Raw genomic sequence first — 16,829 nt, forward strand, 5'->3', positions numbered from 1 at the left:
TTCACATGGTGCAAATGTCGATAAAAGGGATAATGACGGAGAAACAGCTCTTCATATTACAACCTTAAAAAACAGTAAAGAAATAGCTGAGCTTCTTATTTCACATGGTGCCAATATCAATGTAAAAGATAATGATGGAAAAACCGCTCTTCATTATGCAACAAAAAATAATCATAAAGAAATTGCCAAACTTCTTATTTCACATGGTGCAAATATCAATCTAAAAGATAATTATGAAAAAACTGCTCTTCATTATGCAACAAAAAATAATCATAAAGAAATAGCCGAACTTCTTATTTTACATGATGTAAATATCAATGAAGAAGATCTTGATGGAAGAACTGCTCTTCATATTGCAGCAAATCAAAATTACAAAGAAATAGCCAAATTATCTATTTCACATGGTGCAAATGTCGATAAAATAGATGATTTCGGAAGAACTGTTCTTCATTATTCAGCAATAAATAATAGGAAAGAAATAGCTGATTTTCTTATTTCTCATGGTGCAAATATCAATGAAAACGAAAATTATACTACTGCTCTTCATGATGCAACATTTTCTAATAGTAAAGAAATTGCCGAACTTCTTATTTCACATGGTGCAAATTTCAATGCAAAAAATAAAAATGGAAAAACCGCTCTTCATAGTGCAGCAATAAATAATAGCAAAGAAGCAGCTGAACTTCTTATTTCATATGGTGCAAATATCAATGAAAAAGATAATGATGGAAAAACCGCTCTTCATAATGCAGCATTAAATAATAGCAAAGAAGCAGTCGAACTTCTTATTTCACATGGTGCTAATATTAATGAAAAAGATAATGATGGAGACACCGCTCTTCATGCTACAACAAAACATAATTATAAAGAAATGACTGAATTTCTTATTTCACATGGCGCAGATATCAATGAAAAGAATGAAAAAGGAAAAACCGCTCTCCATATTTCAGTGGAAAATTATTATCAAGAAGTAGCCGAACTTCTTATTTCACATGGTGCAAATATCAATGAAAAAGATAATGATGGAGAAACTGCTCTTCATATTGCAGCAAAACATAATCATAAAGAAATTGCCAAACTTCTTATTTCACATGGCGCAGATATCAATGAAAAGAATGAAAAAGGAAAAACCGCTCTCCAAATTGCAGCAGAAAAAAATTTTAAAGCAACAACTGAACTTCTTATTTCACATGGTGCAAAATAAAATGATCATCCTTAAGACGATTTCTTCTCCTAAAAATTAATAAAATGATTTTTCCTTGCCATCTCTCAATTTTTATCACTTATGCACATCAATTTATATGCATATTAGAATGATTATGTAAATCAATTGCTTTTTACATTGTCGATGATTTATATCCTAAAAAGTAGTTATTCAAAATAACCTTTTCTTTCAGTATACAATAATAGTTTTTGAATGATGTAAATGTGTCTAAATTCAAAATCCAACTAGTATAAATATAAAGGTTTTTTTACAAGTGCAAAAATCGCCCAAAAACGATTTTAAATTCAAGTTTGGCGTTTAAAAATATATCCGCGTAAAGTAGTCAAAAGATGGATTGCAATTGTTTTTCTACTTTGTTAATAGATTTGATTATATATAATAGTCAATTCCAAACTTTTTCAAATACGCAATATATGTGCACATTTAATTTTGAATAATCATTTCTGCCCTTTTTTGCCAAAAAAAGTTTTGTCAGGGGCGCGAAGCGACCCCAAAAATGCCCTATACTGGAATATGATTTTTCCACACATCAAAAATTGAGATTCTATTTACATTCAATTAACGTTTCAAAGATTTATAACTTCTTTGGGGTGGCAATACACTTATTTTTATTCAAATGTGCATAAATCAGAAGGTTATGATACGTTAGAATATATATTAGACGTTATAATATTGGGACTACTCATGAAATGATTAAAAAGGAGTTTTTTTTTAATTATGAATTGTTTACAAAATTTCACTTTGGTCTGATATTAATTTTTAGTAATTCTGGTAATATTGAGGTTCCATTTATGTATCATTACTTATGCAAGAAAATTCAGGCATTTTCTAACAAAGTAATTTTTGTGGATTATTTGAAATAATACCATCAGTCAAGATCGTAGGAAATATACAATGAAATTTATTATATGTATCCATTAAATATAGAATAGTTATGAATAATTTTATTGAATATTTTTTCTTTTTGATTCGAATGACTTACAAATATCATTTACATTACTGTATTTTAGCTGTAATTACTTCATAATTAAAATGAATCAAATTTGAATACATGAAAGAATGAACTATTTCATCAAATTCTAATTACTATGTGATAAAGATTTAATGTAGTTTTCTAGTTTTTTTTTAGATTCTATATTTGCATTTAATGTCTTTATCCAATTCCAAACAGTGCTTCTTCACCAACAATTAGATCAGGAAATCTTGAATTTGTAAAATATTTATTGTTCAATTCAAAACAATAAATTAAAAATATACTCTGAACTTTTGGGCATTACGAATTCATGAAAAAATGGGACCAAAAAAATTTGAATTGATGATTCTATCATAAGAAATCTATTAATAGTTGTGTATGGTCCTACATTATTTTGATGAGAAGCCACAATGAAAAAGTTTCTTTATGAAGTTTCTTCACGAGGCCACAATGAAAAATAACTCTTCATAATATCAATTTATTATTAATTAGTATATTTACTTGCCTAAAAGTAATTACAATCATATGCATAAAAACAAAAAATCATTCCAGACATAGATTTTTAATCTACTTGATACCATTATCAGGTATTTATTAAGATAGACATCCTGTGAATATTTCGTGCATGCATTCGCGCGTCTTCAAAATAATTGAGAAATAAATCATTATTTGTTGAAAGAAAATAAACAGTTATTTTTTTATAAATCAACAAGAACATTATCTTCTTCGATATAGTAAATTTTTGGCGCAGTTGGAGTAGCGTCGTCGAAATCAGATGGACTCTTCTTCACAGACTGTTTCGGTCTGTTTTTCAGGCGACTTTGGCGTTCTTTTGCGTACTCAGCCATTGCACCGTCTTTGAATGAAAACCATCCCCTGCATTGCTGCACAACTCTTGGATTATTAGCACATATATTAGCTAGTTCGTATATGTATCCATTTAATTTCTCTTTTCCGTAAACTTCTGAGATTCTGGCGTATAATTTTTGATCTTTTGCGAAAGGAACCATATCTTCTTCAGCAATCTTCCTCAGAACAGAAAGAATGCACTCGTTAAGATATGAATGTGGTGGTGATTCAAAGAATTTGTCCATAAAATCTGGAATATGTTCAGAAAACACGCGAAGAGAAGCACATGTAGCACAATCGAGGTTGTTTGGATCGAACTTAACTTTGTTTTCGTATTTAGGAACCAATTGGAGCCTTAAATTCTCTTTTTGGTTGAATAATAACTCAAGAAGTACGTAAATCTCTGTTCTGATCAATGGAGTAAATGGAGACGTCCTTTCTTGAACAGCTGCATCCATGATCGTTGTAAGAATGTCCCTCTTTTGGAAAGTTGCCGCTAACGACGATTTTTCTTTAATTGCGTCTTTAATCATTGACGCAATGTAGTAGGCATTATCGCTCTTGAGAGCATCAACAAGACTGATAGCCAAGTTCTTAAGATCATCAGGTGGAAGATGTTGCGAAAAATCAGTCAAAACGCGGGTAAGCAATTCACGGGACGCCATGACAATTACATGTTCGGCAAGGAATGGGAAAAGGCCATCGATTTGCATTAGAAATGATCCTTGAGTGTATCTTGCTAAAGTTTCTGTAATTCTAGCAAAGTTTCCGAAAATTAATGTGTTATTATATAGATCTGGTGATTTAGGGAATGCTTTGAATGCGTTGATAAATTTTTCGTTTTTCGTGATTATATCGTGTAATTTGAAGCAAACTGAGGAAAAAACTGAAACGGTATTCCTTTTCGCTTTCACAATTGTTGGATCTGTATCTTTGTCATCACTAAAAATGTATTTAAGCGCTATTGTAAGATTTTCATCCGTTGTTAAGTAATTAACAAGCGGCATTGCTTCATTTCGAACTGTTGGGTGGATATCGGTGTGAGTAATAACTGTGTTATAGTCTGCATTAGGATTCTCTGTAAGAAATTTCGTTAAATCGTTCTCAAAAGGTTGAGGAGTGAATGGAAACATTTTTGGCACTTTTTTTGATAACAGAAAAAAAATTGTTAACATGTTAATTTTACATAAAATAAAATACTTTAACATGTTAACATGAAATAACTTTGATGCAAAAAGGCCTTGTAATAGATTAGATACAGCGGCATACTATGCATTGGTGATGAAAATGCAGCTTTATTTGCTTTGGAATAGGCTTGACTGAACCATTTTCATAGCAGTCCGAAAAAATTAAAAAAAAATTTAGGCTGGTACAACTTTTTACTTATTCTTCATTTATGAACCATAATTCAAATTCATTTCCAATGTAAAGTCTCTATATCAAACTAATCTCTTCGGTGTTGAGTAAAACCCTTTCAAAAAATATGATTCTGAGACTTGCCGAAGGATAATGAGTTTAATTATGTTCAATTGAATCAGAGTAATGCTGTAAAATATCAGTATTATTCATAGATAATATATTTTTAAACAAGATATATAAATTACACAATTTTTTTTCATGATTTAATTGAAGTATGATCTGCAAGGATTCCATGAAGTTTACATTTTCGTTTAATTTGCGTAATATAATAGTTAGTTCTATCAAACTGGTGATAAATCACAGGAACTTTTCCATTAACAGACCAATTTCCGAATTTTTGGCCTTTAATTTTCTTTGGATGATTCATATAATATCTAGATCCCGCAACCATGAAATCGCTTGAGTAATTAAGAATTTGATAATTTAATATTTCATCAAATTTCTTAAGAGCCATACTAAAAGTCAGGAAATGCTGATCATCTTCTCTTCCTTTATGAGTGTGCTCATCTCCATATTTTCTCATAAACTGCGTAAATTTAATAAAATCTTTAATATTTCCGACTTGCATGCCTGCATTGACAGAGTATAGACTCATTAATAGTTCAGTGTAATTAATTTTAGAACATTCATGATCTTGAAGTGTGTCACAAACATTATCAAATTCATACTTAACCCAAGGATTTCCTTTGAACTCTTTGTAGTAATTTGCATCTTCATAACAAAAATAAAATGTTTTATTATCTTTGAAACGTGCAAAGGGATCTGATTGAAAGATTGAATCAAATAAGTCAATATGAATGACATTATCAATCTCTTTCTGGTGTTGAATGAGATAATTTCCGATTAATACCCATCTATAAAACCAAATATCTATTTTACTCTGAAATTCATATGGAAATATTAAAAACTCAATTCCACATTGAGCATAATCCAGAAACGTTTGGGCAATTCGAAATGCTTTTTCGTTTGTAAATACTAATACCCTACATTCTTTATTAAATGCTCGTAAAGTATGGATAAATGGAACTAAGTTGTTGATTTTATTAAAAGCAGTTGTAACTATTATATCTCTTTTTGAAGATTCGTTAGTGATCGATTGTTTAAGATCGCATCTATTGCATTCACCTGTAATAGGAACATAATCTAATTTGTATTCGGAAAAATCTATTAGTAAAGCAAAAAATATTCGCGGGCACATGAATAACAATTTATAGATAATCATATTTATGATCGGTACGAATCCTATATAGTATTGAAAGCTGAACATAAAAAAAGAAAAGAGAATAAAACTTTTGACTTTATTACATTTTATCAAATTTAAGAAAAACAATTTAAACAGCATTTTGTAGAACATATTTATGGAAAAAAATTATACAAATTGAATGAGCCAAACGGTTAATAGTCAGCATTTCGGATTCATAGTTGATGTTACGTGTAATTGAAAGAACTTTGGAGGAACATATAACTTTGCAAAAATCTCATTAGCATACAATGTAATGCATATGTTTAGTGAAATTAATTTGGAGAAAAATTGAGATCGTGATTTTTTGAGTGGGAACATAAGCTTGCTAAAAACGGGAGGCGATAAGGAAATTGAGAGTCCTCTTTCTCATTTCAATGAAAAGGAATATTCACGATAAATAGGATAAATAGAATTATTTTGGAAATTTCATGTACAAGCGCTTCAAAAATCCCACACACAATGTGATTAATAATAATAATTTGAGTTTTAATTATTGACAATAAATATTAAATGTAATGCTAAATAAGACAGCTTTTATGGAAAGAAGATGAAAGGTTTTTACTATGTATAAGTATTTAAAACATTAATTGTAATATATATATAAGATTATCTATTAACTATTACTAGTTTTCAACTTAACAACATGATGATTTGTTATTTTGATTAAGTGCCATTATTTCTATCGGTTCAGAGGTAGTAACTCTGTTATCAACTTCATTTAATGTTGCAATTTTTTCAAAAAGTCGTATAATTCCATCACCACTCTTAGCAGATACTTCAGCAAAGTAACTTGCTTGATGTGCGTATGCAAAGTCTTCTCCTTGTGTCGTTTGAACGGCTCTTTCATCTGCAAGATCACATTTATTGCCAACTATGCATATTCTTAATCCTTGTGGACCTTTATCTTGTAACTCTTTTGTCCATATTTCTAATGACCTAAAAGTATCAGATTTTGTGATATCATAAACAATTAAAGCGACATTTGCTGTTCTATAATACATCGGAGCAAGAGTTCTGAATTTTTCTTGTCCGGCTGTATCCCATATTTGCATGGTAACACTACCAGTTTCAGTTTGTACAACATATTCTTGCAACGCTGCACCAACTGTGGCAGTTGTATTCTCCGCAAACCTGCCTTTCTTCAGGCGAGTTACAATTGATGTTTTACCGACTTGAGTATCTCCAACTAAAACAATTTTCATTAAATTTTAAAAAAGTGCCATCAAATAAGATTTTGATTGATATCGGATTTAATTGTAAATTTTCCATCCAATGCTATATAACAGATATAATTAAAATCAAACCGAAATCTGTCACTTTTAAATTTTTGAATTGAAAATTTGCAACTCTGGCTTGAAAAAAAAAATTTTAACGGCAGACATCATATTGATTTTTATGTCTTTATAAATCTTGAAATTTATTGGCTTGGAAAAACATAAATATTTGGATTTTAAATTCAAACACAATAAAAATATTTACAAAAATAACAATAATAGCATATTAATAAAATGACTGTCTTCCACGCTTTCTAGGCTTTGCTTTAGCGTCTTCTTGAACCGAAACTGAGAAAGATTCATTCTTTTTATCGGCAGAAGAAAGTGAATAATCTTCTTCTTCACTATCAATATCAGTTTCTTTCCAATTTGATCCTCTCATTGAAGTATTATTTGTCGATGACTTTGGTGGAGGTGTAAATGTAAATTTGATTTCCTTTTCTGAGCCTTTATCATTTTCTTCGCTATCAGCAAGCTCGCTAGACTGGAATTCAACTTCATCCAGATCAACATCTCGAGTTGTTGCGTGAACTTGATGTTCTTCAGGATCTTGTTCAAGAATATAATCATCAGAGTTTTCGGCATCAGGTGCTTTTGTTATTGCAACTGGTTTTTCAAAACTATATTTTTTCGAATTTTCATTGTCTAATTCTTTTGGCTTATTATTCTTTTGATCTTTCTTTTTGTCAGGTTCTTCTTGTTTTGGTGCAGGTTTTGGATCTGGTTTAGGATCCTCTTTCTTAGGTTTTTCTTCCTTTACTGGTTTCTTTGGTTCCTCTTTAATTTCTTGTTTTTCTTCTTTTTTTGGTTCTGGTTTCTTGTCTGATTTTGGTGGTTGATCTATTTTTGACGGTTCAGAATCTTTTTTTGGTTTATCATCTTTTTTACCTTGACTATTTTGTTGATTATTTGATTTTTCGCTCGGCTTAGCTGAATAATTCTGGGATTCATCTGAATCGCTTAGTATGATAACATCTTGCTTTGCTCTTCTACGCATTGATCTTGAATTCTGATCTTTGGAATGATCATCATCAGAATCTGTGATTTCAGATAATTTAACTGGTTGTTTAAGAATTAAAGCAACAGATGAATCATCAGATGATTCAGAAGATAATGATTGAGCCTTTTGAACTCTCTTCCTTCGAGAAGGAGGACTTGCACTGATCCTTTTACGAATTGTAACTTTTTCTGGAGAAGCTTCGCTAACTAGTTGCTCAGAGGATGAAACTGGTGGAGGAGGTGGTGGTGGAACAGTCTTTGCTAAGTCATCAAAAATTAGAAAAGCGCCTGGTTTCTGTTGTTTGGTATGTTTACGAGGTGTATAGGAAGGTTGTAAGGTATTATTATTTTGCCCATAGTCATTGTTTCTCATTGTCTGAGCCTTTTGGACTTGATCAATTTTCGATTCAAGCTTAGCAAACTTTTTTTCCATCCACATTGCCATATCATCTTCTGCTCGTTGTGTAGCATCAAGTGCTCTTAAATTGAGCTGATCCAAGATTGTAACGGTTAAATCGTCGTTTACAACATTTGGTAAATTTTGTTTTGGTGATATCTCTACTGTGTGGGACTTTGGTTCTTGGGTATTTTTCTCGATTTGCTTTGTCATTGTTCGTAATTTTGCTGATTTTGCTTTATTTTCTGATTTTAAGTCTGAAATTTGCTGCTTTTGGGATGCTGCAATTGAATAAACAGATGCAAGCTTTTCATTTGCACGCTGGACGCGCTTTTGAAGATCTTGTTCTCTCGCAAATGAAAAACCTATTGTATATTGGAGAATTGATATTAACCTTGAGACTTGATCAACATTTTGAGGTGCAAAAACATTTGCAGATAGGAAATTTACAAGAAAATCGTAAAATTGTTGATTTTGTTCGTTAAAAGACTGTGAAGATAAAGGGAGAGAATCAGATAATACCCAATTAAATGGTCTTTCATCTTTTTCTTCGTGAAATTTTAGTGTGTCTTTCATTGGATGTTGTTTTGGTGATTGTTGTTTTGAAGGATATTTCCACGGAGGTACCTTCAAAAAACTCATCTTAAAATGGCGCCAAAAGTGACAAAAATTTTATAAATTGGAAAAGCAACAGCACATCAATTGAATGATTTAATCACATAATTATTATATTGCAAAACAAGTCAAACCGAACTAGAATCTCAATGTTATACAAAAATTGATAATACACTAGATTTTTATCAAAAAATTAAAATTTAGTTTTGAAAACATCCAAAATTGATATTTTTGAAATATCATCCTTCAGCAATGCTAGTTCCTATTTGTATTTTGTAATGATGTAAGCCCAAGCCTGAAATCTAAATTGTTGTGATGTGTTATTGCTAACAATGCTCAAGATTATTCAAATTCATATCTGCGTTCCGTCACTTTTTGAAAATGAAAAATTTGGAAAGCAGGCCAATTCCGGACTTTGATAATCCAAAACTGTTTCACACAAAAGGTTTAATCTCATATGAGCAATGTGTGTTTATGGGATGTTTATATATCATAATATAGATGGTCATCTGTTTTGAATTATTTCATTTCCAATTGCCTTTTCATCTAAGAAAAAAAAAGCACCCCATGAAAGACACACTAAGATTTCATAAGGAAAAAGATTATTGTATAATAACTTAATTTTGATATGAAAGAAAATACGTTTTCCCGGCGATCGAGAACATTCAATAAAAAAACCTTAATTAGACTTTAGAGATATTCTTAATTAATGGAGACATCAATTCTATGATTCTTGACAAAAGATAAATGATTGTAAGGTTTAGAGCTCTCAAAAATGATCAAATTTAAAAACTTTTCGGCTCAGGGGATCACTAAAACCGTTACTACCAAAAATATCATTAATAATGAGTGAGTCTTCTACAAGTGTCATTATTGCAAACCTCCCAATGAACACAACAGAGGAACAACTCAAAGAAACATTCTTCCGGGCTGGTGAGATCAAAAGTATTACATTGGAAATGAAACCCAATGGTGAATTCAAAGGATGTGCCGTCATTGAATTCGCATATCATGATGCCGCTTCAAATGCTGTAAGGTTCAACGAAACTCAGTTCAGAGATCAAACAATTACGGTTGAATTTTTGAACGATATTCATAAAAAAGATCGTGATTGTCCAAATCATCAGAAGCTTGGACATTATCATCATAATCATAGATCATCATATGATTCATCTTCAGATAATTATAGAGATGATTTCGATTATGGAAAGAAATTTAAGAAAGGAAAGCGTCATCACTGTTCCCATCAATATATTGGTAAATATCATTGGCATCATTGCAAAAAGATTAATTCAACCTCATCTGATGAAGAAGAGTTGAACGAGAAAAATTCGTTGGAATCAGATAATTCTTCTGAGTTGCATGTAAAAGAATCATACAGTGATTCAGAATCATATAATTTGTCAAGTTCTGACTCTGATGAAAAGAGATTCAAGAGATATGAAAAGAAACGTGGAGTGAGAGATTGGAAACGTGTAAAACAACTCTTGAAAGAAGTGAAAAAGGAAATTAAAAGTTGCATAAAAGGAAAAATGAAATAAGAAATTTATACTTTAATTTTGACACGGAGAAGAAGTAAATTAAATTAATTATATATTATATTGAAAATGATACTAGCAACACTTTCATTTGGAAAAATAGAAGTTGTTGATAATTTTTTAGATTGATAATGATTTAAGTTTCGTATGACTATTCATAATGATATATTTTCCACTATATTTCAATTACTATTTCTGATTAATAGGATGTACAACTCAATTATATGAATATTTGTCTGATATCTATTCATAATATATAAAATACTGGAGAATATATTATATTTATACCCATACCACACACTCAATTATAGACTGCTTTTATCGTTTCTATTATACCTTTTCATTGGAATTTATTTATTCCAATTGTTTGAGTTTTATTCTTCTAAATTATAATGTAAAGTGAACTCTAGTTTAATGTTTAATTAAATAATCAATTATTCTATGATCTACTTTATGTTTCCTTGCCATTTCAAGTAAAGTTTTTCCCTTTCGATCAACTACATTTAAATCTGCTCCGTTTTCTACTGTAGCTTGAAAAGATAGCCAAAAATTGTGTTTAATACAATGTTGTATAGTGTATACATCATATGAAGATTTACCCGCGAATTGAGGATATTGTTTTATCAAGAATTCTATTAATTCATCATAATGGAAATTAAAAGCATGGAAAAATAAATTCTTATTCATCAGATTATTTTGAACAAAATAAAGGAATGCAGAAAGGTTGGAATAATATGAAAACGCATGCATTGCTTCAAGACTTAACTTATTATCCGAATTGTTAATTAAAAATGTAAAAATATCAATGTTATGCGAAAGAATTGAGAAAAAAATTGTTTTTTCATTTGGTTTCACTTCACGGAAACATTTGTTAACTATAAATTGATTGCCACCTAAGAGTGAGAAATTTAGGGCTTTTTCAGTTAGAATAAAGTTGTTATTGAGAATCAAGAATTTAAAGCAATTCTCAGCACCATAATATGCACACCATTCAATTAAATTTAAATTTACCTCATAATTCAGCATCCTGACTTTTGATTGGAAATTTATATCAAAATTAGAGTCATTTATGATTTGTTTGCATTTTTCGAAATCATCATTCAAGATAACATGCAAAATTGTTCCTGGCTCATAAATATATATGTAAGTTCTGAATGATGGCTCTCGATTATTACTTAGATCGCAAAGTGTTCGAAGTTCATGTGAAAAAATATCATTACTATAATGCTGTGTGAGCAATGAATAAAGTTTCCAATAAGCTTTCAAATGTTTATTTCTTAAGTATGATGCTCGTATAATTGAATCTTTTATAAAATCAGGACTTTGTTTATACTTTGTAATTAAAACTGACATAATATCTTGATAAACTTGTTGCACTTTGTCCTCAGTGAGAAGATAAATACCATCAAAGGCTCTGATGAAATCCTGATTAGATTTAAAAAACTCAGATACTAAATTACCATTCATCCAAAAAATAATGGAAAATTTTTTGAAAACCGTTTCATTAATTCATTGAAAAAAATTGTAAAAAAAATTCCAGCATAAAAAAAGAACTTTGTTATATTAAAACTTCGACAGGTTTGTCATGTCTTCGACGGCTTTGTCACAACAGCGACACCTTTTTGGCGGGACCTTAATTATTTATGTTTGAGTGTGATAGCAAAGTGTAGATTGATATCTGCAATTTGGTTTGTTCGGCATACAAATTCTTCTGAACTCTGAACTGAAATTTTATCGTTCAGGATTTTTAGAAATGGGTTGTCTCTGCTGTAAGCCTTTAGATCCTGATGAATACAAAGGTCTACTTTCCGGAGACAATACTGCCAGGAACACTCTTATGCAAGCAATTGTTGATAATGACGAAGATTTACTTCAAGATCCAGAAATAAAAGCAATTTTAACAAACAAAACCTCGGATGATGATATGGATGAACTAGAACTTGAAAACTACATTAAATCTTTATCACATAGTAATTAGAATTTGATGAAAGAGTTCATTCTTTCATGTATTCAAATTTGATTCATTTTAATTATGAAGTAATTACAACTATAATACAGTAATGTAAATGATATATTCGTAAGTCATTCTAATCAAAAAGAAAAAAAAATATTCAATAAAATTATTCATAACCATTCTATACCTATAGGATACATATAATAAATTTCATTGTATATTTTCTACGATCTTGACTGATAGTATTATTTCAAATAATCCACAAAAAATGCTTTGTTAGAAAATGCCTGAATTTCCTTGCATAAGTAATGATACATAAATGGAACCTCAATATTACCAGAATTACTAAAAAGGAATACCAGACCAAAGTGAAATTTTTGTAAACAATTCATAATTTTAAAAAAAAACTCCTTTTTTAATCATTTCATGAGTAGTCCCAATATTATAACGTCTAATATATATTCTAACGTATCATAACCTACTGATTTATGCACACTTGAGTAAATATAAAAAAACAAGTCTAGTGCCACCCCCAAGATGTTATAAATCTTTGAAATGTTAAAGGCGCACTTATCACTTTCTGATATTCTCTTTCCAAATCATTATATCTTTATTAGAATAGCAAAAAAGTATAACAATTATACTATGCATTATATTAAAAATTTATAATAACTTTTCCCGACAAAAAAAAGATTAACATTTTACCATAGAAAATTGTGATATAAAGCTTGGATATAAATCATCGACAATGTAAAAAGCCATTGATTCACATAATCATTCTAATATGCATATAAATTGATATGTATAAGTAATAAAAATTGAGAGATGGTAAGTAAAAATCATTTTATTAAACTTCAGGAGAAGAACGTGTCTAAAGGATGATGATTTTATTTTGCACCATGTGAAATAAGAAGTTCTGTTACATGCTAAGATCAGTCATAATGTAAACCTCTCAATTTTATTGTCGTGGGAAGTATCTCAATTCCTTCAAAAAATTGAAAAACTATTTAATTTTAAAAATATAATACTTTTAATTAGTTAATTAATTGGAGATATTTTTAAAAAATCACTTTTGATAATACTTTTGAGAACTTTAATTAAAAAAATATATTCAAAAATATCCAGGATATCAAGAGGGAATTGTTCCTTATGAGGTATATAGTTATGATGTATACCTCATAAGGAACAATTCCCTCCTTAAAATGAGAAAACTTGTTCGAAATTGTTTATCATTTCGAACAAGTTTTCTCGTTTTTAATAGGAAACTAAAGGCTATGAGGCACTGATTATATATTAGTGCCTCATAGCCTTTAGTTCCTAATAGATAGCTGGGGAACTTTCTCCAAATGATAAGTTATTCAGAGAAAGTTCCCAGCTATCAAGAGGGAATTGTTCCTTATGAGGTATATAGTTATGATGTATACCTCATAAGGAACAATTCCCTCCTTAAAATCGTAGACATTTTTATACTTATTAATCAACCATTCAAAATCATATTCCTCTGAAAAGTTATTTTATTAAAAATTTAGAATTTTAATAAATAGAGAGTTTGAATTTCATACAATACCTATATATTTTCAATAATGGAATTTGAAAACCATTCTCAAAAGTTCTCAGAAAACCCTTTTTTCATTAATTTTAAGAAATCTAAAAAAAAAAAAAAAAAGGAAGTGGGGCTTCCAGGCACTTCGTGCCCTCTAGCCCTGAAGATGTTTAGTATAAATGAAGTTTTTATTCGGTATATTCTGAATCTTGAATGTCTTGGAAATTTTCTTCTTCTTCGCTCTCTGAGGTGAGGATTTCTTCGACTTCTTCTTCGTCATCTGGTGCTACGTGTCCAGCTATAAATACTTTGTAGAGTCCATCTGGAGGTGTCTGTATTATGAATGTGGTATCGTGTAAGAATACAAACTCAACATCCTGTTTGAATTGGCAATTTGAATTAGTGAATTCTGCCAATTTTATAGGATGTCCTTTGGTAGCTTTCGGGAAGCTTGAAATACTAACTTTGCCACCGTATGGAACTCTTTCTGGTGTATCTAACGCTATAGTGGATATGACATGGAAATTGTCTTGAAATTCTGGTAAAGGTTGTATACAATATAACCGTTTTGACTGTCCTGGTTTGGTAAAAAAGTATACGTAAAAGGACCTTTGCCCATACTCATCCAATTCTTCGAGATAGTTGTAGGTATTGGGATATATGCTGACATACTCAGCAATTTTCACATTTCGCAAATAAGTTTGCATATTTTTGGGGAAAAGTCTAATAAATTGGTCGATGGCTTGTAGTGCAATTAGGTTTGCTGTAACAGGCAAGTATTGAACAAACAAGTCCACGAGAACACCTGGGTCTTTAACTTCATTTTCAACTGGTTGCAAACTATCCATAACAGACTGAAACACTTCCGAATAATCGGTGTCGTCTTGAATTCCCCATTGGTTTTTGAGTTTTTCAGGGAGTTGAAGTCTTTTTTTAGCATATTGCCTGCGAACACGTTCAGGTATGGTAGTGTTTTCTTCTGTATTTTCTGTATCTCCTGATTGAAATTGCTTCGCGAACGCGAGGTATCTCATCTGGGACCTTGTCGTCATCGATGACGCGCTTGGTTGTTCCTCTGTTGTTTCGTTTGTTTGTATGGTATTTTCTTGAGTAGATTGTCTTGAATTGTTGGACAATTGGTTTGCAATTGGAGAAGACTGTAAAACTTGTCCTGTTGTGTCTGGTACAACTGTATCTGTTGTTTCGTTTGTTTGTATGGTATTTTCTTGAGTAGATTGTCTTGAATTGTTGGACAATTGGTTTGCAATTGGAGAAGACTGTAAAACTTGTCCTGTTGTGTCTGGTACAACTGTATCTGTTGTTTCGTTTGTTTGTATGGTATTTTCTTGAGTAGAATGTCTTGAATTGTTGGACAATTTGTCTTGAATTGTATGAGGAAGTTGCTTTGGTATTATAGGAGGTCGTAAGGGTTTTGAGAATGGTGAGACATAAGTTGTAGGAACTTTAACTGCAGAGGTAGTCGACGAATTGTTTGCAATTGTATGAGGAAGTTGCTTTGGTATTATAGGAGGTCGTAAGGGTTTTGAGAATGGTGAGACATAAGTTGTAGGAACTTTAACTGCAGAGGTAGTCGACGAATTGCTTGCGACACTTTTTCTTCCTTCCATTAGACAAAAATGAACTGTTTTTTTCGGACTACTCATAGAAAAGTTTAAAATAAACCGTTTTCGTCAACGGTAACCCCCTCTATTTTTTTATTTTATTGAAAAGTCTCCGTTGGCAAACCGTTCCATCTCAAATATTGAATGAACTATAAACGTTTTTTGTTTTCTATATATACTTTTTTTGTCCAACGGTAAAACTTTTTACACAACGGTTTTGAGAGTCGTCGCCGTTGACTTTTTTGTAGAGCACTCAAAATAGTATAACTTTGTCCGGACAAGTAAGGGTCTATCGTCGCTACAGGAAAAGTTACAGGCGTTCCAAGGAAGTATACTTTGAGAAGCCTTTTCCCCTTATAGAATGAGATAGGACGGTTATTTTACAAAACTGACAACACTTTGACCGAGTAGTTTTTTGTGCTGAACAAAAAGTGTCATATAAACATCTGGCAAAAACCGCTTTTTAACTTCACTTAAAATGCCACGTAAGCTACGTAAGAATATACGTAAGAGGAAGAGAGCATTGAAACATCCAATAGTAAGACTAACACCACAACAACAGTTGCAACAACAAATGCTGAATGACCCCACTATGTTGCAACAAATGTCAAGCAACCCTATGCTTTTAAACCGAGTTATTGGTGCACAGAGTGGAGGTTTAAGAGCGGCACTTTTAGCGAAAATGGCAGGCTATGGTGGAGCTGCAGACGGAACAGCTTATAACCCTCAAAGTCAAATGAATTTGAGTTCACTCAAAAATCAAATAACAGATGTCAAAAAGTCAAACATAGACATACAGAAGCAAATAAGTGAAAACGAAAAGAAACTAGAATATGACAGACACACAAAGAAACTCAATGAGTTAAACGTAGAAAAAAGAAGAAAGAAGAACAACTGAAAGAACTAAGTACAGAGGAATATGCGAAAAAAGTGTCAGAAAAAGCACAGAAGTAGCAAAAATGGAACAAGATGTCATAAATTTGAAAAACCATACTACTCAATATAAAATACTGAAAGATGAAGAGATAAAACAAAAAGCCCTGAAGACATATATGGATAGCGATGAGTATAAAAAAGAAGTTGAAGCAAATGTAAAGGCAGAAAAACTTTTACAGTTGCAAAACCAAACCGTACAGTATGAAAACTTAGCACAAGAAAGTAAAAATAACGACGCGGCT

At 31.0% G+C, this 16,829-nt stretch overlaps 7 protein-coding genes across 7 annotated transcripts, besides 2 other annotated features; 3 read left to right on the plus strand and 4 right to left on the minus strand.

Annotated features, from left to right (window-relative positions):
- Positions 1-871: 871 nt before the first annotated feature.
- Positions 872-1,204, plus strand: TVAGG3_0707420 (cyclin-dependent kinase inhibitor 2C-related family; the record flags this gene model as incomplete). Its single annotated transcript, XM_001318408.1, has 1 exon — positions 872-1,204. The coding sequence occupies one exon, from the start codon at positions 872-874 to the stop codon at positions 1,202-1,204; it is 333 nt and encodes a 110-aa protein (XP_001318443.1).
- A 1,484-nt stretch (positions 1,205-2,688) lies between these two features.
- TVAGG3_0707430 (armadillo (ARM) repeat-containing protein family) lies at positions 2,689-4,182 on the minus strand (the record flags this gene model as incomplete). Its single annotated transcript, XM_001318407.1, has 1 exon — positions 2,897-4,180. One exon carries the CDS (start codon positions 4,178-4,180, stop codon positions 2,897-2,899), a length of 1,284 nt encoding a protein of 427 aa, XP_001318442.1.
- A 156-nt stretch (positions 4,183-4,338) lies between these two features.
- Positions 4,339-5,726, minus strand: TVAGG3_0707440 (uncharacterized protein; the record flags this gene model as incomplete). The annotated part of the gene is made up of 1 exon (XM_001318406.1): positions 4,663-5,061. The coding sequence occupies one exon, from the start codon at positions 5,059-5,061 to the stop codon at positions 4,663-4,665; it is 399 nt and encodes a 132-aa protein (XP_001318441.1).
- Positions 5,727-5,815: 89 nt separating this feature from the next.
- On the minus strand, positions 5,816-6,911 carry TVAGG3_0707450 (small Rab GTPase RabC9; the record flags this gene model as incomplete). The annotated part of the gene is made up of 1 exon (XM_001318405.1): positions 6,345-6,911. The coding sequence occupies one exon, from the start codon at positions 6,909-6,911 to the stop codon at positions 6,345-6,347; it is 567 nt and encodes a 188-aa protein (XP_001318440.1).
- Positions 6,912-7,182: 271 nt separating this feature from the next.
- TVAGG3_0707460 (uncharacterized protein) lies at positions 7,183-9,021 on the minus strand (the record flags this gene model as incomplete). Its single annotated transcript, XM_001318404.1, has 1 exon — positions 7,210-9,021. The coding sequence occupies one exon, from the start codon at positions 9,019-9,021 to the stop codon at positions 7,210-7,212; it is 1,812 nt and encodes a 603-aa protein (XP_001318439.1).
- A 786-nt stretch (positions 9,022-9,807) lies between these two features.
- Positions 9,808-11,987, plus strand: TVAGG3_0707470 (RNA recognition motif RRM domain containing protein family; the record flags this gene model as incomplete). The annotated part of the gene is made up of 1 exon (XM_001318403.2): positions 9,840-10,535. One exon carries the CDS (start codon positions 9,840-9,842, stop codon positions 10,533-10,535), a length of 696 nt encoding a protein of 231 aa, XP_001318438.1.
- A 141-nt stretch (positions 11,988-12,128) lies between these two features.
- Positions 12,129-13,078, plus strand: TVAGG3_0707480 (uncharacterized protein; the record flags this gene model as incomplete). The annotated part of the gene is made up of 1 exon (XM_051243622.1): positions 12,286-12,510. The coding sequence occupies one exon, from the start codon at positions 12,286-12,288 to the stop codon at positions 12,508-12,510; it is 225 nt and encodes a 74-aa protein (XP_051090209.1).
- A 540-nt stretch (positions 13,079-13,618) lies between these two features.
- Positions 13,619-13,916: a mobile genetic element.
- A 219-nt stretch (positions 13,917-14,135) lies between these two features.
- Positions 14,136-16,829: part of a mobile genetic element that runs on past the window's edge.

Source organism: Trichomonas vaginalis, chromosome III, assembly GCF_026262505.1.
Source record: "Trichomonas vaginalis G3 chromosome III, whole genome shotgun sequence".
NCBI lineage: Eukaryota > Parabasalia > Trichomonadida > Trichomonadidae > Trichomonas > Trichomonas vaginalis.